Genomic DNA, 25,305 nt, shown 5'->3' with positions numbered 1-25,305 from the left:
AACACAGGGATGCAAAGATGTACAAAAATGGACATCAGCCTTACCTCCATCCCGCCGTGGTGGAGTTTTTGGCCCCCGTGAATAGATGGTCATTTTCCCCTCTTTGTTTAATCAGGAGCTCGGTTTCCCTAAAACAAAAATCGGTTTCCCTAAAACAAAAATAAAACAAAATGTAATGTAAAACATGTTTTTTTTTTACTATGTCAACAGACAAAAGGGTTCTAATATAGCAAAAAATTATCATAATAATGATAATAATGAAGTATAACATATAATAGTGATAATCCCAAACGTAGCTCTTTATTAAAATCTAAATTTGTTCATCTTAGTCCATTTATATATATATATATATATATATATATATATATATATATATATATATATAAAGATATAAGTCAAGTAATAAAATATAAGTAATTAGTAAAAGTATAAAAGTATTAGTAGTAATAAGTACAAATAATTAAATAAAACAAACCAATACATGCACTTGAATGAAAAGTCTTCACCTGTTGGTGTCGCCATTGTTGTGTTTTCGCGGCACTGAACAGCGCCGCGCAAAGGATCTTGGGATTTGGGAGGCCGCGAAGGATAGTAGCGATGCATCCTCGAAAAAGAGGGAAAAGAAGGCCGCATTTCAAGGCTGCATTTGAAGGACTCTTCGAATTGGGACAGCCTTCGCGCGGCGTTGTGACGTAATCGGCCTCGAAATGCGCACTTCGAGGATGCAGCCTCGCAATTTGGACCAAATTGGGACACAGCCTATGTTTACAATCTATGGTGATCATGGATGCATGCAGAATAGCATTTATGCTGGTGCAATCCCTTTGTATTAGTTTGCATTTGCAAATACAAGTGTTGTACTATGTGGAGGAATGAAGTGACGTTGTTGTTGTTGCTATGCGGGATTCTGATTGGCTAACATGGGTTTAAGCTGCTCTTGACGACATATATACACGGGTTAGTGTAAACGGAAACTTTTCTGAAAACGGACTAGTGTGCACACAGTTTTATTTGTAAACGGAGAGGGTGAAATGTCCGTTTATGAAAATAGCCGGGCACGTGTAAACATAGTCTTAATTTGAACAATTTAAACCTGTCACAGTCTGCTCTCCTTCTTACCTGCTGTTCTGGTAATTTTCCATTCACCCCATGGTCCCCACCTCTGCTCCACTCTAACCATAGGCCAAACCCACCTCATTAGCCAACTCTGTTCACCTGAGCATTTAGGTGTTCCCCATAAGTAATTAAGCCACTATTTAAGCCTGTCCTGCTCACTCACTGCCATAATGTTCCTCCTGCTTTATGCAAGACTCTCCAGCACTCACCATTGGTTTGACTTCCTGGTTCTGACTCTGCTCAGCCTTCTGTCCCTGACCATGGGTTCAGCCTCTGCTCTTCTTCCTGCCTGTCTGCCTGTCCCTGCCACTGCTCCTGTGGGGACTCAACATCACAGACTCATCCTTAGTCACCTCATCATGGGTGCATCTGGTTCTGATCTTCTGCCTGATGAACTGTAAACAAAATAGTTATACTCAATTACAATAATGTGAGTATTTGTAATTTGTTCCTCCTTTGCTTTCTATGTGCATTCTTTTTGGAAAATTGTTAATGACCAAACTAAATCACTGTTCATGTTTGCTCTAGTCACACAATGCAATAAAATTAAATTCTGACTTCTGGAAAAAAAAAAAAAAAAACTGGCCCTGGCTCTGGGTGCCCTTGGCTAAGCCCCAGATTTAGTCAACTCCTAGATCTGCCCCTGGTCTCATGCATCTGTCATTCCTTTCTGAATGTCCCTACCAGGGTTATTACAGTTTTCAATTCATTATTTCACTTGTAAGTGATTAAGTAGTTTAATTTTGGGTAACTGACTTGATTTGTAGATGCTGAAAAGGATTAAATAATTAGGCCTACACCAAATATGGTTTACAAAGTCATTATAAGGGACCATATTGTGCAAAGCATTTCATTAACAAACAATAATCAACCCTGGGAGCTCAATCAAAGCAACACTTTAAACAGATGTTTATATAGTTTGTTTGTTTGTTTTTTTAAATCTGCTATTCTGTTTCATTTGAGTTTTTACATTATTCATTTTAAGTTAGTTTTTATTTTTTCACTGCTAGTTTTAGTTCACTACTTCATAACCCTGGCCTGAAAACGTGGGATATGTCTCCATCTGTAGAACAATCAAGGTCTATGCAGTGACTTGAAGATGCTTTGCTGATGAGTGGTTTGCTAATTATCACATTGTTAGAGTTTTAGCACTTCAATATCGAAAAGAAAAGCTTTGAACAAACTTGTAGTAAAGTTAATAAGCAAAGGAGTCTGTGTCCACCGTGAGTTGGTTGAAAATTTGAACATAAATGCTGTCACAAAACTGACAGACAACCACACGTAAAAACTAAAGTTAAAAAACACAACACGAGCACACAAACCCACCTTTTATCTTGGTCTTAATAGCAAAACATTTTTTGTTTGGGTTCTTTTTTTCCGCCTTTGAAACGAAATCACGTGATCTCAGCGTTTCGACGTCACACCCGGAAGTAGACAAACTACGATCATTGCAGTCCATGGATGTGTTTTCATTGAATACTGATCATACGTCCGCTGTACTATGAAATGTCTCACTTGTGCACAGTGGGAGAAGACGCTTCTCATGTTGCTGTCATGTACAGGTGACTACCGCTGACCGTAAATTAGAGTTAAGACAAGGATGTGTACAAAATAGGTAAATATTCTTTTATCAAGTTCGGTGCAGCTTCAATCCAGGTTCACTCTCGCGTTGAAGGTGACACGGTACCGTATGTTAATGTTTAACATGAATATCACAGATTACCGCGAGTTTGGAGTCACCCGTAGCTGTTAATTTTACAAAACTCAAGACAGGCAGATGTGGACCAGTTCGCCTTCTTGACCTGGATTGAGCTAAGTACCACATCTGGCATGACTACTATGGCAGTATTTGGAGCAAGAGCAGTCCTTCTAAACCTGAGGTCCACTTTACAGAGAGCAGGCTCACTTCCCAGGATCAGACTCATCCAGAACTCAAGGACGTGTCTAGTAAAGAGAGGCCAGATTTTATCAAAGGTACCCAAGGTTACACTGCTATGTTGGGGTGCAGTCAGTGTATCATCCTCTGCAGCCAGATGCCAGGAAGCCACTCTTCCATCCCAAACCACTCAGAGGAAGGCTTTAGCAAAGGTCCAAGTGCACAAACTTGTGTTTTTCCTCCGCCTCAGCCTCCGTGCCTTGGTGCTGCTCCTCAAATTTGGCCCCCTTCTTCTCCTCTTCCCCTTAACTCTGGTGTCCACTCGCTGGGCCTCCTGCTGGCTGGACGCTCTGCTATGGGTGATTGAATCTTCTGGTCCCACTTATATTAAGCTGGGTCAGTGGGCCAGCACCAGGCGGGATATCTTCCCTCAGGAGTTTTGTGACCGCTTCTCCAGGCTCCACATTAAGGTGCGCCCTCACTCTTGGGCTCACACCAAGCATTGTCTCAGGAGGGCCTTCGGGGACGGCTGGAGGAGGGTGTTTGTGTTTGAAAGCAAAGAGCCAGTGGGGTCAGGATGTGTGGCCCAGGTGTACCGTGGCTGGGCCAAGGCAGACCGGGTGGAGGATCCAGCCTTCCAGTCGCTGATGGAGGAGATGGAGAGAGAAGACCTGCTGGAAGCGTGGGAGATACCTGGTCTAGGAGGAGTGGCAAGATCTCTGTGGAAGTTCTTGAGGGGGAGTAAGGAGGGGGAGGGCTATGAGGAGACGGGTGACCCAGTGGGGCAGCATGAGGAGAGCAGCACAGAAAAGGACCGTCTTATACCTGTCGCTATCAAGGTGAGAGGGACTGTCACAAAATAGCCTCACTACTCTATAGTATGTTCATGTTGCTGTATGTTAACCAGAGCAAACCATGTATGTTTTTAAACATAAATTGCTTCTTGTGTTGAAGGTGGTCCATCCAGGTGTCAGGAGGCAGGTGGAAATAGACCTGCTGCTGATGAAAACAGGCAGTTGGCTCCTGCACTGCCTGCCTGGACTCAAATGGCTCAGCCTATGTGAGATAGTAGAGGAGTTTGAGAAGCTCATGACTAAACAGGTAAACCATTCTGAAATTAAATTTGTTTGTTTTTTCAACTTTTCATTTTTCCTGATGTATACATTTTCAGCCTTACATGTAAAGCTGAAAAGATGCCCATATGTAAAGCCTATCATATTACATTCACAGCATGAGGAGAAACATCCTAACAGAATAGGAACTGGAAGTGAGAACTGAGAACCCAAGTTGTGTCGTATAATTGATGGGACTGAACATTTGTTTCAGATTGATCTCCGTTTTGAGGCCAAGAACATTGAGCGTTTTCGGGATAATTTCCGTGATGTGGAATATGTCAAATTCCCAACTCCATTACGACCATTTGTCACCAGGACTATATTAGTGGAAACATTTGAAGTGAGTACCGAAGAATTTATAATGATTGGGAAACAGTGTGGTGATTGTGATAGTCAATAAATGATTCAAAAACTACTGAAGTGAAGTAAATCTTCAGGATATTTTATCTGTGATTTTTAAACATTTAAGTCTGGTTAAATTAATATCTTTATTCTTCATAAATGAGGCCAACATTCTTTGGATTACATTAGACTTTTCATTTCAGGAGAGTGAGCCCATTTCCAACTACCTGAGCTCTGAGATTCCTCAGGAGGTGAAGCAGAGAATAGCCAGGATGGGAGTAGACACCCTGCTGAAAATGGTGATATACATCTTCTGCTGGCAATAAGTGGTCTTTTTGACTGAAGCTTGTCATACAATTAGATGGATTTTGTTCACTTAATGTCTCCTATCCATTTGTGTTTTAGGTTTTTGTGGATAACTTTGTCCATGGGGACCTCCATCCTGGTAACATCTTGGTCCAGTATCGAGGGCCTCTTGCTGGTTCCAGTGACAGTGCTGGTATCACAGGGGAGGCCCAGGGCAAAACGACCCTCACTGACCTGTGGGACACTGTTGTGGTCAGTGTCAGACCAGACCCATATCCTCTACAGCTGGTGTTGCTGGATGCTGGCATCGTAGCCCAACTCAGCAACCACGACCTCGCAAACTTCAAGGCTGTCTTTACAGCTGTGGTTCTTCGTCAGGTAATAAAGGAAGGGTGCGTAGATGAAGTGTCCATGCTTAATTAAAAATAATACATGAGCTTTTTTTTTTTTTTGGGTTCACACTGAATGAAGGGTTAGCTGTCCTTCAACATATGTTTGAACTAATTTCTAACAGTTTCATTCAAAGTATTGAGTTGAGGGTGGACTCACACATAATTATTTTCCAGATCTGGAATATCAGGGATACATGTGTTGAACTTTTGAAATTATTCACCTATATCAATGTTGTGAACATGGTTTATGAATTATTTTATTCATCCATTTCCTTTACGGCTTATCCTCTAGAGGGTCACGGGGGAGCTGGAGCCAATCTCGGCTGACATTTGGGGCGAGAGTCAGGGTACACCCTGGACAGGTGGCCAGTCCATTACAGGGCTAACATAATAGAGACAAACAACCATTCACATTCACACCTATGGTTAAATTAGAGTTACAAATTAACTTAAGCTGCATGCCTTTGGTATGTGGGAGGAAGTCGGAGTACCCTAACCCTCCACACAGAAAGGCCTTAGCTGGCCAGTAGGTTCAAGCCCAGAACCTTTTTGCTGTGAAGCGATAGTGCTAACTACTGCACCACCCTGTCCACTTTTACAAGGTAAATTTGCAGCAAAACAAGCCATTACACCCTGAAATATATTTCTGAGATAGTAAACATTAACACACAAGAGAGCTCAATGAGAAGCTCCTCACTGGATTAACTGTTACTGTGGTTTTGACTTGCGCTCTTCAGGGTGAGAAGGTGGCAGAGTTGATCCTGCATCATGCTCGGGCCAACGAGTGCCAGGACGTGCCACAGTTCAAGAAGGAGATGTCCCAGCTGGTGGACAATGCCCTCAGCAACACCCTCTCTCTGGGAAAGGTAGTAATCTAGATTTGTGCTTTATGATGCAGGGCCTCCTGATAATGAAGATGTTCATGATTACTGTATTGGCCTCACTATAGGATGACCCTGATTATACGACAAGTACAGAATACAATAATACACAACACACTGATATGCACTTCTATTTCTGCCTTGTATTGTGCTTGTTGTGTAGTTTATTGATAAATGCTGTTATTTTATTGTCTGTGTGCTTTCTAATTGTCATTTCCCCTGTAAAGAGTGGAGACTTGTCTTATTACCCAGTGACTGTGGTCAGACTCAATGAAATGTGTGTTGTTGATTACTATGTTTGATTTGAGTTTTTGTTTATTTATAGATCCAAGTAGCTGACTTGCTCTCCAGAGTTTTTAGTCTACTCATCAAACACAAGGTAAAATATTAGGAGGTGACAGTCATTGTGGCAAATAAACAAAACTTCTCTTTGTATTCTAAAAGTTTATTACAACAGGTAATAATACTGACTGAGTCACTGCTATTTCCATTCAATGAAATATGAAACCACTATGCTCATCTTTGTTTTGTGTTGCTGTTACTAAAATATGGCTTTCTAGCCTGCTGCTTTGTTTAAGTTGCTGATTAATGCTGTAATAACAGCAATTATTCAAGGGGAACCACAAGAAACTAAAATTGTCTTTCCATATGACTATAGGATTGTATGGAAGTATTTGAAATGTCTTTAAATCAGGACATGAAACTGTATCTTAAGATGTCCATTCTCTTAAATGAAAACCTGCTGTTTTTTCTACTTGCTGCCTTAGGTGAAGCTGGAGAGTAATTTTGCATCCATAGTTTTTGCCATCATGGTGCTGGAAGGCCTGGGCAGGTCTTTGGATCCCAACTTGGACATCCTGGAGCTGGCCAAACCCATGCTGCTCAAAAACTGTGCCTCACTGCTCTGATACACACATGCATGTACACATACACACAGCTGAAGCACAATAGATCAAACACACAGGTACAAAGCCCTGCATACTGTATACATACACACACGTTACATACAGTATATGTGTATATCCTCCCAATATCATGGTGATGGTGTGTCTTCAAGCTTGTAATGCTCACTACATTTCAACAGTGTTGATGCCATAAATACCTCCATTGAGTTTTACATTGGTGGGTACTTTCATCACTGTTACTCTTATAATTTACAGTCTGGTCAGAATACGAATATTTCACCCACTTACATCAACTACGTGGCACCTCTAGCTGAGCCTAATGAACGAGAGCAGATCCACTTCACATGAGGCACCATTTGGGTGCTAATGGATGAGTCAGCAAACACAGATGGCATCAGAGACCATTTATAGTAAGGCGAGATATAAAACATACTGCCAACATCCCTATTTGATGTTTTAAAGCATATTTTAACTTTTTAATGGGTAATATTGATCTCAGGGTGTCTTATCACTCCATCTTCAATAGCATCTTACGTAATGTTTTTTTTAATGGGCCACATTTGCATTAGTGTGAATGACAACGTACTGTAACATTTGTTCTTACAAATTACATTACCAATGTGAAGCCTTTGGCTAATTGTACTCATACTGACATCTTGGTTGTTTAAACTTTCCATTAAGTTAGTGGGCACATTTGTATGAATTATACATATAAATAAAAAAAGTAATCCATGCTAATTTATCTTTTTCTTTCTTTTGTTGCTACTAGTGACTTGTAAGGTTTTGATGATGTAGCTTCAAATCAGAAAATTCACTATATTGAGGGCACAGAGTCCATTAATTTACAATTTTATTAAATCTGTCAATGAAAAACACAGACAAGAGACGCGATTTTGTCAATGTCATCAGGAAGAACAGTCAGCATGGCTGAAAGAGTGAGATCAGGAGGTTTCGGTGCAAAAAACAAAACAAAAAAAATACATACCCTTTATTGCAAAAACTGTTGATTTTTTTTTCATCACCATCAAGAGCCCAGATAGAGCAGCACTGTTCAAGTAAGGAGGGAGGGGAGAGGTGACAACTGTGTAAAAAAAATCTTTCAATAGTAATAATTATAATAAATAATAATGACAAAAGAAATAAAAACATCTCTAATAGACAAACACAATCACCTCAGTATAAGACGAGATTCTGTCACGGTCACGACAACCAGAGAAAAGATGTTTTCTTTTTTTTTTTTCCTCTTTTTTTTTACTGAATTAAATAGTTTTTAAAAATATCTCACCATTTACTTATACTCATCTTTTTTCATTTATTGCGAAAAATAGGCAACTGGACTAATTGTGATAATGCAAGTTTGTGTATGTGTGTGTGTGTGTGTGTGTGTGTGACAGAGAAATAGAGATTAAGTGAAGAGATATAGTGGAACGTCTTGGAGCGTTGGCACTGAGAGCAGCAGCAGTGTGTGGCGATGCAGTACTCTCATTCAGCCACCAGGTGGCACAGTTCAGTTAGAACATTCCTCCAGGGCTGGATCTTTGACACCAACCCCCCACCTGTATCAGAGGAAGTCAAGTTCTGCCAACAACAGCCTCTGTTTTTTTTGGAATGATGCTTGTGTGTTGAAACTTTGTCCACGGTCGCTTATCGGCGTTGCCAGATCTTAGTTATATGTACAAAGGTTTCAAATCCCTGAAGGACATCTACAAAGACAAGTGCAACCTCCATGTGACCATCCCCTTTCTCGAGAAGCTCAGGGATCAAAGGGTTCCTCTAAAGGAAAAGAAAAAGGGGTAATAGTACCAATCAGATCTGGTAAACGTGCCACGGCAGGACTCAACATAATTGTTCTTGGTTTAGAGCAAGGGACTAAAATCAGGAATGATGGCAGAGGAACACGATATAGGAATGTCAAAAGCTGAAGGAAAGAGGGTTGTAACATAGTGACCTTCCTCAAAGGGGGCACCAGAAATATCCTAACATAATTCTTTCTAACAGAATGTCCAAGAGGGATGACTAAACAGGAAATAAACCAGCAAAACACAACTAAAATAATGCATCCATCGTCCTTTTGTTATATCCGTTCATGCTGATCCATCAGTCTCTCCATGCATTTTAAAAATAGTCTTTAAAGACCGAGCAGTCCTCCTCCATCTTAAATTGATTGTATTTTTGTTTTTTTGCTCATCCCGTGCTTTTTTCTATCTGTCTCTGTCAGAGTGGCAACTGTCTGTGTGGTGCCCCCTGGAGGACTGGCTGCCCTCCAGTTCTCTGTGGCAGACCCGGGCAGGATCACGCAGCTTATTTAGGAAGGTGGTGGTAGGGAACCAAACAGGTAAAGAGGGGGCTTATGGGAAGGATATTTGGAAGAAATCAGGGTGTAAACTTTAGTCCAATGTGGGTGCTTCTTCCACGGCAGGGTGAGGGAGGGAAGCTACTAGACTGGAAAGGGAGGAGAAGAGTCCATGTAGACAGATCTTGAGTAGATCTCCTGACAGGCACATACGCTCATTCTCACACATAATGATACACACACTTGTCTGTCTAAGAGGCCCTGGCGAAGTAAAGGTCATGGCGGATGGAGCTCTGGGCAGTCAGCTGCAACATCTTTTCGTTGTCTTTTCTTCTTCATCTATGAAAAGATCAGCAGCTGTCAGTGCTCATGACTGGATCCAAATAATGTAAAGGTGAGACTTAAGAGGAGATAGGTAGATTGATGATAGAAGGGACAGGCTAACATCTTGATGGCAGAAGAGAAGAAAAATCACATCTCTCTTCAGACTGGAGACAGATTGTGACTTCTCCATTTTATGGTTCAAGCAGCATACATCCTCAAATTATCAGATTCTTCTTGGGAGATGTTTTGGAAGACACAGCAACTATGTCATATCTCCACACACCTTTCTTTACATTCCTTTTTGGAAAAGATGGAGGGGCTTGTGTGGGTGTTAAGCCTACTCAGATTAGCATGTGAGGGTGCGAGATAGGGCAGGAAGTCTTTCTTATCTACTCTGACTCCACGCTGTTCCACAGGCTGCCACCAGGGGTGATGTTTGGGCTAACTGTTTGGGGACAAGGGGAGGAGGGCGTCTGATCAGAGTTTGTGGCTACGAGTTGAGCCAAGGGTGGTTGAGGCAATCGCCGGCCGAGGCCCTCTTCTCAGGCACCATCTCCAGCATGGGCAGAAGGAAGTGAGTGAAATGGCCGGCGTCCTCATGCGACCAGCCATATTTCTCCACCAGCACATCAAACAGGGACCATGGCTTCAGCTTAGTGATGTGCCGCAGCTCACCTGCAGGAGGCAATAAGGAGCACAGTCAACCACAGTAAAAGAGGATTGGGGAGAAAAGTGAGCAGGGGTTTAAAGAGTCAGTTCACCCATATTACCAAAAAAAAATATACTCTTTAAGCTTGGTGATATTCAGCTTTTTCCTTTTTTTTTTACTGAATTCTTTGAAAAGACTAAAACCAACAATGAGTTGATCCTAATAAGTATTGAAGTATTGCCTGTGCAGCCAAAGCCTGATACAGAGATTATTACTCTGAGCAATACACCTCTATTGTTGTCCAGAAAATATGGAAAACATACCATGTTGCACTGGGTGATGTGTTGTTTGATTACACAAACGCGGCCACTGTAGTTTATTTTGAGTCATGAACTACAGTGTCATACAGAAACACATGCACCGTCTTTTTGCCATAAATACTCAGCAGTGCACCAAATGTGAATCAATCCATGGCTGAAAATAGTCCTCAACAAATGCTATTTTGATCATGTCTTAGTAGCATTTGTTAAAATCCACAATGTCCTGCTGTTTGAGGAAATTACTCAGTCCAAATTAAAAAAATACTGATATATTTGTGTCGTTTTTACAAATGTATGTCTTTAGTAGAAACATATTGCCTCAGTGCTAAAGGCAGAGCAAAGAAGTCAAAAAGGTAGTGAGAAAAGACTCACGCATTGTTGGTTGTGGTTTGTTGACAGTAAGAAAAACACAATGACACTAGGTTTATTGTTTATTTTTACATCTCAGATTTCTAGATGTACCCCAATACAATGGAGGCTAATGGAATTTGTGGTGCTTATAGCATTGGGAAATTAGATTCTAAAACAGTGTCTCTTTTAGAATGGATAACCCACTGTTATGGTAGAAAGGAGTCTGTTCACCTCCATTGTATTGCAGTGGAGGCAGAAATTCAAGATGTCAAAAAGTATTTGCATGGCGATTAAGAAAATATTTGCTTTTTGGGTGAATTGACTCTTTAATCAAACTCAGTGACAGGCCATAATTCTGCAGATCGCATCCAACCATTACAGCAGCTGATTTCACTTATTAGTTCACCCCTTTGTGTTCGAAGTTGTGCTAAATCAGTGCCATAATGACTGGAGCGAAAAACCTGCAGTGTCTTGGTGGAAAACCATGAAAACAGAGGCAAGGAGACAGAGAAATGGAGAGGTAATGAAAATAGACTAGGAGAGGAAGGTGTTCATTATTTAAAAGACGAAAGAAAATGATTGGCTGGAAGTACAAGACTGACAGAAAAAATGGTATGAGGGAATGATTAATGATGGGGTTGATCAAGACTGAAGGTCCAGCTGAAACCATGGCTACCATGGTAACCTCTCCTTCCTCTGCACTGACTGGAGAGCACAAGATGCAGAGAAAGGAAACCATCTGTGAAGACTTTCCTTATATTGTACAAGAAATTGATTCTTAACAGCAATAAAAAAACATTACAGCTGTTTTTTTTTCCATTAATAGTGACTAATTTAGTTTACAACAGCTACACATTTAGCTGTCTTCAGTTCTGCACTCTCATAGAAGTTTAGTATACAGCATGTTTCCAATGTCTGTCTCAAATCAGTATATCTACTTTCCCCCAAGTTCAATAAAAATCATTGTGTATAAAGCAAACAAGGTAACAAGAGCACTCAGTTGCACTGTATGACTGAAGGTAGCATGGCAGACAGAAGAAGCCCAGAGAGACAGAGCGAGAAAGTCAGACCAGATTAACAGAGCGCCAAGAGATAAAAGGGAGAACATTGAGACATCAAGTGCAGCCTCAGACCTCAGATAGAGACAACATCAAAGGCGGAATATTCAGGTCTCATGACACATTATGAAGAATATATGAGCAGAAAGGGAAGGAGATTGAGAGAAAGAAAAAAGAGAATAAATGAGAGAGTGCAAGGGTTATCAACTGTACCAAACACAGATCCATACACTTACCAGGCTCAAAGATGAGCAGAATCATTGAGGTGAATGACACAGTTAAGACCTTAGAAGCAGTGAGGTAAAGCCATACTGCTCTGTGTACAGGCTGGGAATATAACTATGCTATAATTGTTGATGGTAATATTGCTTTTGTTCCTGCCAGAGTAGATTAGCTTGTTCTTTATAGTGAACTGTAATACTAGTGCTGCTTGATTGGTCCTTTTTGCTGCCAAGTCACAAGATTTAATTGCTGTTAAACATATGGAAAAAATATCTGACTACCTACAATTGATTCTGCTGACTTTGTCAAGACTTTTAGAGAAAATAATTTCCTCTGCCTCTGACTGTAGTGAAGTAAAGTTAACATTTTGCATATTCCAGTTAAACAATTATAATAGTGTAGTAAGTATAATTTTCAGATATTGACACGATATATTAAAATCACAATTTGCTTGTGTTCAATCATCTAAATGACTTAAAGATGTATGTTTTATAATTTTTGTGAACATTGCATTTGTTTACTTGAGTTAAAAGAAAACTCCACCGACTTAGTATGGGCAGTTCACAAAGAAAGGTTTGTATTGTAATTTGTTTTCTTTTTCCTGGTTAAAACCTGGTGCCTACATTACCCACAATGCAACTCAACTGCAGACAGTTCAGTCGGAGATTAGGGTGTGTTATGCTAGTCGTAGCCTAGAGTCACTACCCCCAAGCAGAGAGGAGGAGAAGGCTACATAGGACTGGTAACCTCACTTCTTTCTAACTCCACATCTCACAAGCTTTTTCACACTTGTAGTCTTCAACCTCGACCTTCACTAGAGGCCATTTATCAGACTGTGTGCAGCTCCTGGACATACAACTGTCTTTATACAATTTTTTTCACTTATGTGGTAGTACTCTTCAAGACCTGTAAAAAGACTTTGATGTGTAAAATCAGTGAAGTTTGACTTTAGGGCCAGTGCATTTTTATCTACCTGTATGTCTTTACTTAAACATTTTATGCAATATTACCTTTAACTCAAGACAAAGTTTTGAAAGTCAATAAACAGAATGCATTATTGCCCAGCCCTACAATTTATTATTTATTTGCTGTAGTTGACGACTTACCTGACTTACGATACTATATGACTTACTACATTACCACACAACAAATACTTCTAGATCCAGTTGTCATTACTACTGTAAAGTTCCTCTAATACTACAGCTATCCCTCTAGATAAGGCCTTGCCTACACCTAGCCCAGCCACTACCACGGCGTCGTTTACCTTTCTTGGAGAAAAACTCTCGGCTGTACTTCCCGGCAGCGACCACTTTGCGTGGGACCTTCCCAAGGAGCTCCATGATCAGAGCGATGTGGTCTGCCCACCACCACATACATCACAGAGGGAACAGGCACGATTCAGCATTACAGCATGCACACACACATCAACACGCACGTACACTGGCTGTAGGGGACTGACACACACTGCTGCCTTGTGATACTGCATGGACACACTCACAGACAGAAAACTGGTGAAACACCTTGAAGTAGACAGTTTTATAACTGTGTTTCATGTGATATTAAATAGTTCTCAGTGTTTTCAAGTTATATTTTCATACAACTTTAAATTTATATTGTGTCCGACTGTCTGTTAGTATCCATTTTTGTCCATCTTAGACACCTGTGTGTCCCAGTCCCAACAGCTCTCTGCCCAGCGCTACCTCTTCTGTTGAAGAACTCCCGGGAATATTTTCCGGAGAGCGCAAAGTGCCTTGGAATACAGCCCAGCAGCTCTATGATGTGGGCTATGTGGTCTAAGGAGGAGAAAGGGAGGTGGGAGGGAGGAGAGCGGGTAGGAAAGAAGAGGAAGAGTACCCAAAAAGAAAAGAGATGCAGACACAGAAGGAAAAAAGACAAGGAAGAGGAAATTAATTGAAAGAGAGATGAAAGTAAAATATAAGGACATTTTAAAGAGGGTAGATTGTGGGTAGGAAAATAGAAACAGGGAAGGGAGGTGACGGGTAGAGAAGAGAAGGGAAAGGAAGGAAAAAAGAGAAAGTCACAGACAGTACAGGAGAAAAATCTGTGTTAGTGAGCTGTGCCTCCACAGCAGACGTGATGAAATGAAATGTTCAGCCTTAGAATAAAAAAGCGACATGCATTCAGATTGAGAATGAACTGAAACCAAAAGCTAGATTTTCAATTTGGCTTCAATAGTGGGAGATCAAAGGTACAGTATCTCTGTGTAAATCAGGATGTTATGAAGAATAAAAAACTGACACTAGCTTATTGCCTGTGCAAAACATGCAAAATGAGGTTAACTGTCTGTCACATGTTATAAGAAGAACAACACAATAAGCTGGTGAGATCAAAGATCAGTGGAGATGAAGAGATCAATGATTGAAGTGAAGATGAGGGTGCAGAGTTTTGAAATGTGTTGTATTTTGCAAGACACAGAGTAGGGAGAATGAGTTGAGTTACTGACTGGAGTCTCATGCAGATATGGTGATTGTGAGGCCGGATACAGTAACATGTGACCAGAAAATAGATACACATATACTCACAGGATGAGCTAACTCGCTAGTGTTGCTCTTAGGCTTAAAGAGTCATTGTAAAAAAGGGAGATTTCCATTTCTTTTTCGACTATAAAGTAGGTCTAGGTGCTATATAAATACTGTCAGCCCATGAAGAAGTGCACACAGCCTATATTCAGAAACTGTGCCTTTAAGTGAGCTGTTTGGACTTCTGTAAGGTTGTCACAACTATAAGCTCAGCGTTTCCCCTACTATTGCCTTGGAGGGGCAGGGGATCCTCTGTCCCTCCTGAAAAAAAGTTTGTTATTTACCTAATTTATATGTGCTTGCTTCATTTCAGCTAAGTGTGAGAGTCTCTGCTACATTTTGCTGTTATTTATGGCCGCACTAGTTTCTTATGGCCACACTCTTCTCTGAATGAGACACAGAGAGTGGAGGAAATCCTGCAGTCAGTGGATGTCAAAAAGCAAATTTGTCATTTTTCCCAACTACCATAGGCTACAATCTGTTAACTTTGATTGGCCTGAGCATGTGTCACTCAAAAAAATGTCAGCCAATCAAAAGAGAGGGGCATTGTGCAGACACAAAAACAGCCTGTTTCAGACTGAGTGAGACCGAGGGGCTGCATCCATGATTTTAATGTGGTAATTAGGTGCTTTTAGACCATAAAAACATGCTAACTTAAACTGGGAAATGTATTAAGAGTTATCACTTACACTTAATTAAGTCTAGATGTCTACCAGAGTAATAGGAGTTTTGTGAGCTCTGTGTGTATCTAAAACATCTGAAAAGTTCTGGTCTAGGTATACAGCAGAGTGGAGATGAGTGGAGGCATAGCAGCAGAATTAAAGGACAGGATTTACAGTTGACAGTGGATAGGGGGATTTGGGGAGAGGGATGGCTACTTTAAACTAAGCTTATTTGGGGGATTTCTATCCATTTCAAATACAATCTTGTACAGTCTTTTATTAGTGTTTCTCCATTGTTCAAACACATTAATAAATGCAAAAGGATCAGGTTTTGACACTAAGTGACAATTAAAAAGCAGCAAAGTTGACCTGTATCATGGCCATTTCCAGGTCTATATTTATATTCTGGGGCTGGGATATTTTTGCATCATTTACAGTTTTAAAATTCTTATACTGGCCCTTTATGCAACCCCTGAGTTAGGCCTCTACAGTATAAAAATAAAATCACAAAATATAATATAATACGCCCCCTTTAAAAATGTGTTGTGTTGTCAAAACTCTTCATAAAATCAACAGAATCAATGCTGCCACACCTGCAATGAGTGGTGGTAAACGATGCAGGAATTCAAATTATGTGAAACATTTGAAGTTGTGATCCCACCATCACTGCATTTACAGTCCTTAATCTGAGCAATGGAGAAAAACTATACAGCCAATCAAGGCTAATTGGCTCACAAACAAATTTTCATACACATTATCTATTCAAAATTTTAATTATAACAGTTAATCAATAATTTAAGACACTTTGCTTCTTTACTTCAAACACTTTCCCTCACAACAAATTTTGTAGTCAACATCCAGAACATACATCAAGATGAAATACATAATTTAGCTATGACTCCCCTATGGAATACTTTTAAATGAGAACTTGTCCACATTTATATAATTGGAATTTTATGTATGTACAATTGCAATACTCACCCTCATCACGGGAGTAGTCCTCTCCAGAATGGGGCTCAAACAGGTAATCTCCAGTGGCCAGCTCAAACGCCTACAAGAGGAACATTAGAGTACTTGAGTGTGCACTGTAAGTATGTATAATTTAAAAATAAGCATGTATGTATGTAATGTACTGTATTCTCCTTACCATGCAGGCAGTACTCCAGATGTCAGCAGGAGTGCTGTAACCAGCTCCAATCAGGACTTCAATGGAACGATACTGTCTTGTCTGGATGTCCTCTGTAAAGTGCTTGTGCTGTGAAAGAGAGAAGATCTGTTAATATTTTCTACATATAACCTGGCAATCATCAATTTAGGTCCAGTTCTTTTCAAATGTAACATTGTGCAAGCTGTTTGAGACAAGAAAAATGATATTCGAGTTGTTGTAGTGTTATAATGCTCTGCAACCTGACACTGAAAGGGGGGCCCAAACACAAAATACTGTGCTGGGATGCACTAGTTATGCTAGGGGGCTTTTCCCTCTCTTTTCTCCTCTTGATCATCCTTAACCCCCCCTTAAAATATCTGGACCTCAGAACCCATAGCAACCGAATTTTATACTGGGTCTGAAATATCACTCTGTGTTCAGGAGGAGTTTATGACCATAATCTTTGTTTCAGATATATGTTCAAATAGACAAATTAGGCTTCACACATTCATGCAACATACACAAAACAAAAACCCAAAACCCACACTAACTCAAAATAGATTTTTTTGGAGTTAAATCACAATCCCTGTGTATTTAAAAAATATAGTAAGTTTTGATTTAAGCATTCATTACCTGTCACATCCTGCAACCGTTCACATGTTTGCATAGAAACACACACACAATAAATTACATTAATTAATGATACTGTGTCTTACCACCCAGCAGGCATTTCCAAGATCAGCGATTTTGACTCGAATAGATTCAGCGTTGCGCGGGTCTAATGGATTGATCAGGAGGTCTGCAGCTCTGGCCCGGACTGGGAGGAGACAGAGTGGTGAAGCACCGGTTTAATACATACATTAAGTAGAGTTTACACACTCTAATGTGATGATAGGCATGTATATAATTCTAGAGCAGGAACTCCTCAGCTTTTTCAACAAGGAATCCAAATATGCTAAACTTTGTGGTGGGCCCTATATGCACATTAGATAACAACATATACCGGTAATTCATTGGATCACATGAGCACCTATCACAAACATAGTGCCCCATTTAGAGTGTCACTATGGTGGAAAATATACTTGAAGTAGATATGTAAAATCCTTCCTAAGCTTCAAGGATGTGATGCAAGAAGTGACTTGAGAAATAAGAGGATGTTAGAGTCCAAGTTAATGATAATGTCGATTGATGAATAATGGTGTTGGTGAGTCAGTAATATTACCAAGAGGAGATATTTGGACATTTAAATGGAATAATAAGCAGCTGAATTCCTTTATCAGACAGCTATAATGTATAAAATAAAATTCTCTTTTATGAAACAGTTAACATAAAGATAAAAATAAGCGACAAGCACCATTCTGTATTTTTAACTTATTGTACCTTTGGGTGTATCTCCCGTGCTTGAGGATGAGACAGTGCGACTTCGGTCAGCTGTGGGGTTGTTGGGTGATGGTCCTGCTCCGATGTCTGCTGTCCCGACCGGTATGGGGTTTCCTGGCTCAGGATCCAGGGGTAAATCAGGGAAGATAGGCAGCATGGCCCGATGGCGCTCGCTGGAGCCATTGGTCAGCCCCCGCTCATTCACCTCGCCATTATACATCTCATAACCAGAGCTGAGAGAGTTGTCCCTGTCCGTGTAGCTGAGCTCAGACTCCACCAGGGGGCAGAGGAGAGGCTCAGGGGTGGGTGAGGGGGGCGGAGGCATGCCAGGATTGGGTTTCAGTCCCTCAGACCCCAACAAAACGTGGCCGTTCGTTTTGGCCAAATTGGTTTTGTTGATGTGGGATTTTATGGGGGAGTTGGCCTCCGTGAGGACTTCAGTCGTTGTGTCCGGGTCGTCGTCTTCCTCTTCATCATCCTCGTCCTCCCCCTCATCTTCCTCCTCTTCTTCTTCCTCGTCCTCCCCCTCTTCCTCCTTCGACTCATCTTCCTCCACCACTGCCTCCTTCTGTGTTTTGCTCTCACTCTTTGGCTCCTCTGTCTCATTTTCCCCCTTTTCAGTCTCTTTATCCTCCTCCTCTTCTTCTTCTTCCTCCTCCTCCTCCTCCTCCTCCTCCTCCTCCTCCTCTTCCTCTAATTTCTCCTCAGTCTCTGTTTCAGTCTCCTCTTCCTCATTGTCATCATCTGCATCTTTCAATCCCTCCTCCCCCTCCTCTCCTTCCACGACCTCTGGCTGTGTTGGATCTGCATTACCTTCTTCAGTTGTGGGGAAAATGGGGTCATTATTTTCAGCGATGGGCGTGCGATCCTCATCCTCATCCTCCACCTCGTCATCAGGGTCATCATCAGTGTGGGGTGCCTCGCTCTGCTCCTCGGGATGCGCTGCGCCTAATATGGAGAAATTGGAGGGAAAACAGTTAAGAGAGGGAGTGGGTGGGAAGGAGATACAAGCATGATCAAAGACAGTGTAGGCAGAGTGGAAAACGGCATTAAAAAAATGGCAAAAGTGGGAATATGAGAATGAAAGAGACAGAAGGCGGAGAGACAGAGGATGGAGGAGGGAGACAGAGAAAGATGGTGTTTTTTTTTTTCCTTGTGAATCAGCCTAGCCTCTCTTACACAGTAGGACCAGTGTGGGTGAAGTGGTTGGAGCCAATCCACTTCCTATTCATTCACAGGCAGGCTGCGCTCTGCACATACCTGCATTCACACAATCACTCCTGCAGATCTGTCAAAGCACAGATGAATCACTATTCTAGTTGCTTAGAACCTAGATACAGTAAAACTGATCATTTCACTTTGATTTAAAAGCTGCAACCACCATGCTATGAGGATACATCATTCAGCCATTCAAGTTGAGCCAAGGTTATCTTAAAATAAACTGTAAGCATGTAACAGATTGTACCCGTCACAGATTTATTATAAATGACTGTATTGACACCTTACAGTATATGTTAAATACATTAAAAACAACAAACTGGTAATTCCTAATGAATGAAAGAGTAGAATTCGTTCAAATTTCTATGAGGACACAAGAGTCAAAAATGGGATTCAACCAATACGCCGTTTCTTACCAGCAATTCTAACCTTAAGCTTCCAAAGGACAACATTTTATAATGTTTAACCCTTATGCGTCCTTTTAAAAATGTTCCTTTGAGTTTATTAGGGACAAAATGTCCATGTAAAAGGACTGCCATAAAAAATATAATAAATATCAAATGTTCATTCCTTTTCAGGATTTTAACTCTTTAAATGCCAGTTTGTTTAGGTATAACGCCTGTTTTTTTAAATGAGAAAAACACACACACAAAAAAAAATTCTATATACTAAATGCAAAGTTAATTATTTTGGGGGGAATTATCACAGTCAATGAGCAACAGCATGCATTATTATTTTTTGTGCAGTGTCAGATTTAAAAAAAGAGATCCTTAAGGACAAAAATGTCCCCATTGAAACCCATTATAACTATATTTTTTGACACTCCAGCCAAAAAATGACTCTTTCATGCATTCCTGTGTTCTGGGCATTTGGGAGATGGCTTTTTGGGAGATGGCTTCAAAATTTTAGTTTGTTTTGTTTTTTCACCAGATAACATAAATTAACCAGTCCTGCTCGTCCTGTATTATGAAGCACAGCAGACCAATGGAAAATGTGGTTGCATCCAAAATGACCTGGATGTGTAGGTATGGGTGTATGTGCAGATACAAATGTAGACTTTATATTGACTTGCAGGTCTCCATTTATAGCATTTTGTCTAAATTTCTCACTCTCTTTATTTCTCTCTCTCGCTCTTACACACCCACAAACACACACACACATGCGCATACAGGCACACACTGACACACTGACACACACACACACACATTCAAAGCTAAAATAAAATAAATGTACAGCACACTTGAAGTGTTATATTTTATATTCTATTGAGTTTGACGACCTGTACATGCATGTGGGTGCATGTGTGCGTGAGTGGATGCATGAGTGAAAGTGGTTGTGAGAGAGAGAGAGAGAGAGAGAGAGAGAGAGAGAGAGAGAGAGAGAGAGAGAGAGAGAGAGAGAGAGAGAGAGATATTTAGATGTAATGCTATAATGCAGACCTGTAAGACCATATAAATTCTCTATTTGTATCTGCACATACACAAATTTACATACACACACACACATTAATTTTTCAATACACACATACACACCACACTCTGACACCCTAACCCTAACCACATTTTTCACTGGTGCTGTGTTTCATAATACAGGACGGACAGGACTCGGGAACACTGCATTGTATAGGTAAAATACAGAGAAATGATGTTAACAAAAAAACCCTAATATTTTGATGCCCTGGCTCTAAAATGACAGCCCATAACACAGGAATGTATGAAAGAGTATTTTTTTGGCTGGAGGGTCAATAAATGTAGTTAAAATGGGTTTCAATGGATCTCAGAGGAACAATTGTATCTACACACTGTATTATAGACCTGTTATAAGTGAATGATTAAAATAAAAAAAAATTATAAAAAAGAATGTCCCTGAAAAGCCAAAAATGTCCTTAAGGAGGCATAAGGGTTAAAGCGTTCCAGGCAGCCTGAAAGTCAGATTGAAAAGGCTATTTAGTCTAACAGTGAAACAAAATGGCAATTCAGCTCTACCCTGCTGAAGTGAACTGGAGATGGAGGGAGTGATTCAGAGGTATGAAACCAGGCTATTAAGGCAACATGGCACACCGACTACAAATGTCAGTAACAGATAATTAACTGAAAACACGCTAACATTTCAAAAACACAACTGTATTTTTGGAGGAACCTTTTGAACCAAGATTTAGTCCAAAGGACAAAGTTAATGTAGCATGATAATTATAAAACTTGTACTGATGAAAACATAGCATTAGAATCTTCAACCCTAAAAGTACAAAGTCTATTGGTGGGTCATCATTCAAATGCATTTTGCACAGGCAAACATTGCAGAAAGCCTGAAACATGAATATCTATAGCAAATTTCATGGCAAAAACCGAAGTGACTGTTTTAATGGGATAACAAGAATATCCCATAAAGCAGCCAGCATGGTTAAAAAAGTTCTTATAGAAACGTTTAAGTGAATCATGTCGCTTCCATTATCTCATGTTGAGGGATTCTTACAGACAACCAAAGTAGTATTGATCATTCATAAAAATATATATTTAGAAGAAAATGAATTGCCTGCATCATGCTGTCCTTAATAGGAGGTAGACAACTGTCTAATTTGAAATAATAAAGTGATATCAGTCTAACCACTGCACTGCGAGGATCACATGACTCACATGTATGATTGGTCAACCGGATGGGCCTCTCCCTCTCTCCTCCCTCCTCCTCCTCATCTTCCCCATCCTCCTCATCCTCATCATCATCATCGCTCTCTCCCAAGGCCATGATGGGGCCTGGTGGCGGTGGCTGCAGTGGTGAAGGCAGGTTGTGTTCATGTGCCCCTTTCTCTCCCCCTTCTTTGGCTCTCTCCTCCTTCTTCTCAGCTTCTCGCTCCAGAGCCTCGATCTCCAGCATCCGCCTCTCCAGCAGCTCAGCCTGCCGCTTCTGTTTCTTCTTCAACTTCTTTTTCTTATTCTTGGAGATCTTCCCCACCTGAAAGGGGGAAAAAGGAAAGGAGAGGAGGAGGGAGTGTCAAAGGAGGCAAATCACAAGCATGATATTAAAGGAATTAAACATTTTGATGCTTTTTTGGATGGTATGTTTATCTCCACCTACACTTCCAGTCCATGCTAATAATAAATATTAATTTCATAAATAACCTATCTTATGTAATATTTCATTTCCATTTGGCTTCTCTGATGCAAAGAAACAAATTAATTTCCCTGCAGGTAATGTAGTATTCTTGAAATTCTGGTGAAATTGTGGCAGCCTTATTAATTGATCATTAAACAAACTGAGCATTCATCCAATGTAGAGTCATGGGAATACGGGTAGGAAAACTGATTAAAGCAGTTTAATGGCAGTAATATATTTTGAGCATTGAATATAAATAATTTGCTGCATTCAGCTCCTTCCTGTGTTTCTAGCTATTGTGAAAATCACACCAAATAGTGTGAAATGTAGCACTGTCATATGTATGTTTCTGTGTGTGTGTGTGTGTGTGTGTCTGTGTCTGTGTCTGTGTGTGTATATGTTTGTGTGTGTGTGCACTCCTTTCATTTCATACTCACATCTGTTGTACTCACCGGTTTGAGCTGGGGGGCTGTGCTAACTGACAGACAGAAAGGAAAACAACAATCAGAAGCTTTAAACTTGATATATGTAACCGAGTTTACTCTACGCTCAGTGTTCTGCTCACCTGGAAAAGAGATACTTTGATTATGTACTTAATATACTCTTTTTTAAAGTCTTTATACGTAATAAGAATTTGTAGATGAAATGGGAAAACTCCAAACATGAAGACAACGATATTTCACACTCACACCCTTACACTCTTGTCCTAGATCCATACTAACAATGCTTTATTCACAACTGAATCATCTGATACAATTCAGAAATATACAGTATATATATAATAAAAGCACTTTGATTTTCAAAACATGAAATTACATGTGGGTTACATTTGGGTTAGGGTGAAATGTAAGTGAACAGTCTTTTCCATTTCAACATATTTGCAAACTAATTCTGCTCAGTTTTTTCATACTTTCCATATATAGTCACACTCAATAGACACACTGCTACACAAACATACTAATTACAGGATTGACTGATAGATTTTCAGGTCACCTACTTTAAGTTTCCAAGTCACAAGCTCAGCAAGTACAATAAAATATCAAACAGTGTTTTCTATACACCAAAAATGTTCCTCAATAAGTTTGTTAAAACATTATATATAACAGTATATGACATGTATGACAAGATTGACAAGCTTCAGTGCTTCCTGAAATACCAAGGTGTTATATTTTCTTCTCAACTGAATCAAGCTAAGATCGTGAAAGAAAATGTTATGTTATGTTAATGACAGTAAAATGTTGTATTTCATCTTTCCAATCACAGACAGCCTCTGTCACCACCACACTCTTCTGTTTTGACACTTGATGGTCTTGTGCCTGCCTTAAATTGTGGAGAAATGTAAGCAGTATAATTGGTTACCCTAAGGCTCAAAGAGACTCCATTGGCTGATGCAAGCAATTGACAGCTCATGGGGGGTTCACCAAGAGGACAGAGTTCATGTTGAGTTCGTCAAGTCTGTTTTTGTAAAAAACTTTATTTTTGTCGGTGGAAGAACTTGGAGACAGAAGATGAAAAAGCAAAACATACTCCTGTGTGATACAAAGCAAGGAAAGTAAGCTAGGAGGCACAACAGGCTTTTTTCTTTATTGAGCATTCCTCCTTAATAAATGATCATTTTGACCAAAAAAAGATTTATTGTATTGTTTATGATTTATGAATTGTTGCATTTATTGTAAATAATTATATATTTCAGATGAAGGCATGAGATATATCCTACTACATAAATCAAGACGTTATCTTTCACATATCAGAATTCACATGAAAGAACCACACAGCTTGCATAAATAACACAAAACCACTCCATGCTGGATTCTTGGGGAGCAAAAAAAATTAAATTTGCTGATTTTCTTCTTTCACTTTAATTATGTGACAGTAAAATAAAAGTTAACATTGGTGATAAGGTGGGAAAAACCCCTACAAGAAAAATGCAACCTAAAGACATAGTTCAGCTTTTTGAAATATATGCTTTTGTTTATTCACCAAGAGTTAGATGAGAAGAATGATACCTCTCCTGCTAGGCTAAGCTAACCTGCTCTCTGTTGCTTCATATTCACCGTACAGATGTTAGAGAGCCGATCTTCTGAAGTTACTCGCATTTCACAAACCCTCAAAATAATCCTCTGAAATATTTAAAGTGTGAGCCCCTACCTGCTGATCCAGACGGTGGGGGCGCTCCAGCTTTCTGCCATTCGGTCGCCTCCATGGCCATGCGCCTAACAAACGCATCATCTACACACATCAAGATGTTTTCTGGCTTGATGTCCGTGTGGATGATTTTACATTTAGTGTGGAGGTAGTCCAGACCCTGCAGGACCTAAAAACACATTCAGATGAACAGACACAGATTTTAATAGTGAAAAAACACGCTCACACTTAGGCGTATATACAATCAAAAATGCCGACACAGCCTCTTTGTTCAGTTCTCATCTCTTTCTCTGAGGCCAGAGAAGAGAGGCTGCTGATGTTTTTGTTTCTGTGTTTGTCTCATTTGTTTCTGTCCAGAGGCTTCTGGTTTGAAGCGGAGAACAGTCTCATTTAATTTCCACTCATCTTCAGCTTGGTTTCTGAGAGGCAGGGGGCTTGCAGCGGCTGAAATGGCACAGTAACTTCACATGCATATCAGGTAGCTGAGGGGAAAATGCCTGAAAGTCCTGAGTCTTAGTATGGTGTGAAGTGCACAAAGCATGCACTTTATTCATAGGCCTAAGTGTTCAAAGTGTTTCTTACTGTCTGAGACTGCGGCTTGGTCTTTCCATATATCTATTATCCCCTTTTGTTCTTTCTTTCTTTCCTTTCATCCACTTTCTCAGAGTCAATGAAAGCCAAAGGAATAATTTGGGCAAGCAGACTGAATCAGCAACAGTTTTTTTCAGTCTTCCCACAAATTGAATTATGGACACTTTTAACAACCCTAACCCTCTTAATAAAGTCTTAATAAATGTTTTATGATACACAAACCTACTTTTGGCCTAATTCTCAGGCGGTGGTTAAGAAATAAAGTACCACTTCTTCAAAGAGGTAGAAGAATATTGCCAGCTAACTATAATTAGCTTGTTCTTCTAAATAAGTCCTGTCAAAATGAGAGGATCACACTAAGCAAACTCTTCTAATTATTGTA

General features: G+C 40.1%; 2 protein-coding genes across 2 annotated transcripts in view; one reads left to right on the top strand and one right to left on the bottom strand.

The window, feature by feature from the left end:
- Positions 1–2,497: 2,497 nt before the first annotated feature.
- On the top strand, positions 2,498–7,713 carry adck2 (aarF domain containing kinase 2). The gene is made up of 8 exons (XM_053319109.1): positions 2,498–3,831; positions 3,947–4,093; positions 4,319–4,447; positions 4,653–4,748; positions 4,855–5,133; positions 5,885–6,013; positions 6,354–6,407; positions 6,796–7,713. The coding sequence occupies exons 1-8, from the start codon at positions 2,947–2,949 to the stop codon at positions 6,934–6,936; spliced, it is 1,860 nt and encodes a 619-aa protein (XP_053175084.1). The 5' UTR covers positions 2,498–2,946; the 3' UTR covers positions 6,937–7,713.
- A 1,884-nt stretch (positions 7,714–9,597) lies between these two features.
- srpk2 (SRSF protein kinase 2) overlaps positions 9,598–25,305 on the bottom strand; it is a 35,866-nt gene continuing 20,158 nt past the window's right edge. Inside the window, exons 7-16 of the mRNA XM_053319888.1 lie at positions 24,336–24,501; positions 22,640–22,665; positions 21,731–22,046; positions 17,880–18,827; positions 17,216–17,316; positions 16,500–16,607; positions 16,334–16,403; positions 13,851–13,943; positions 13,415–13,507; positions 9,598–10,225 (exon numbers count right to left, since the gene is read on the bottom strand). Coding sequence (XP_053175863.1) covers positions 10,041–10,225; positions 13,415–13,507; positions 13,851–13,943; positions 16,334–16,403; positions 16,500–16,607; positions 17,216–17,316; positions 17,880–18,827; positions 21,731–22,046; positions 22,640–22,665; positions 24,336–24,501 — 2,106 coding nt within the window. The 3' untranslated portion in view covers positions 9,598–10,040. The remainder of the gene's footprint in view (positions 10,226–13,414; positions 13,508–13,850; positions 13,944–16,333; positions 16,404–16,499; positions 16,608–17,215; positions 17,317–17,879; positions 18,828–21,730; positions 22,047–22,639; positions 22,666–24,335; positions 24,502–25,305) is intronic.

The sequence above is a fragment of the Scomber japonicus genome, chromosome 5, assembly GCF_027409825.1.
Source record: "Scomber japonicus isolate fScoJap1 chromosome 5, fScoJap1.pri, whole genome shotgun sequence".
NCBI lineage: Eukaryota > Metazoa > Chordata > Actinopteri > Scombriformes > Scombridae > Scomber > Scomber japonicus.
This window is presented reverse-complemented; position numbering and strand designations above follow the sequence as displayed.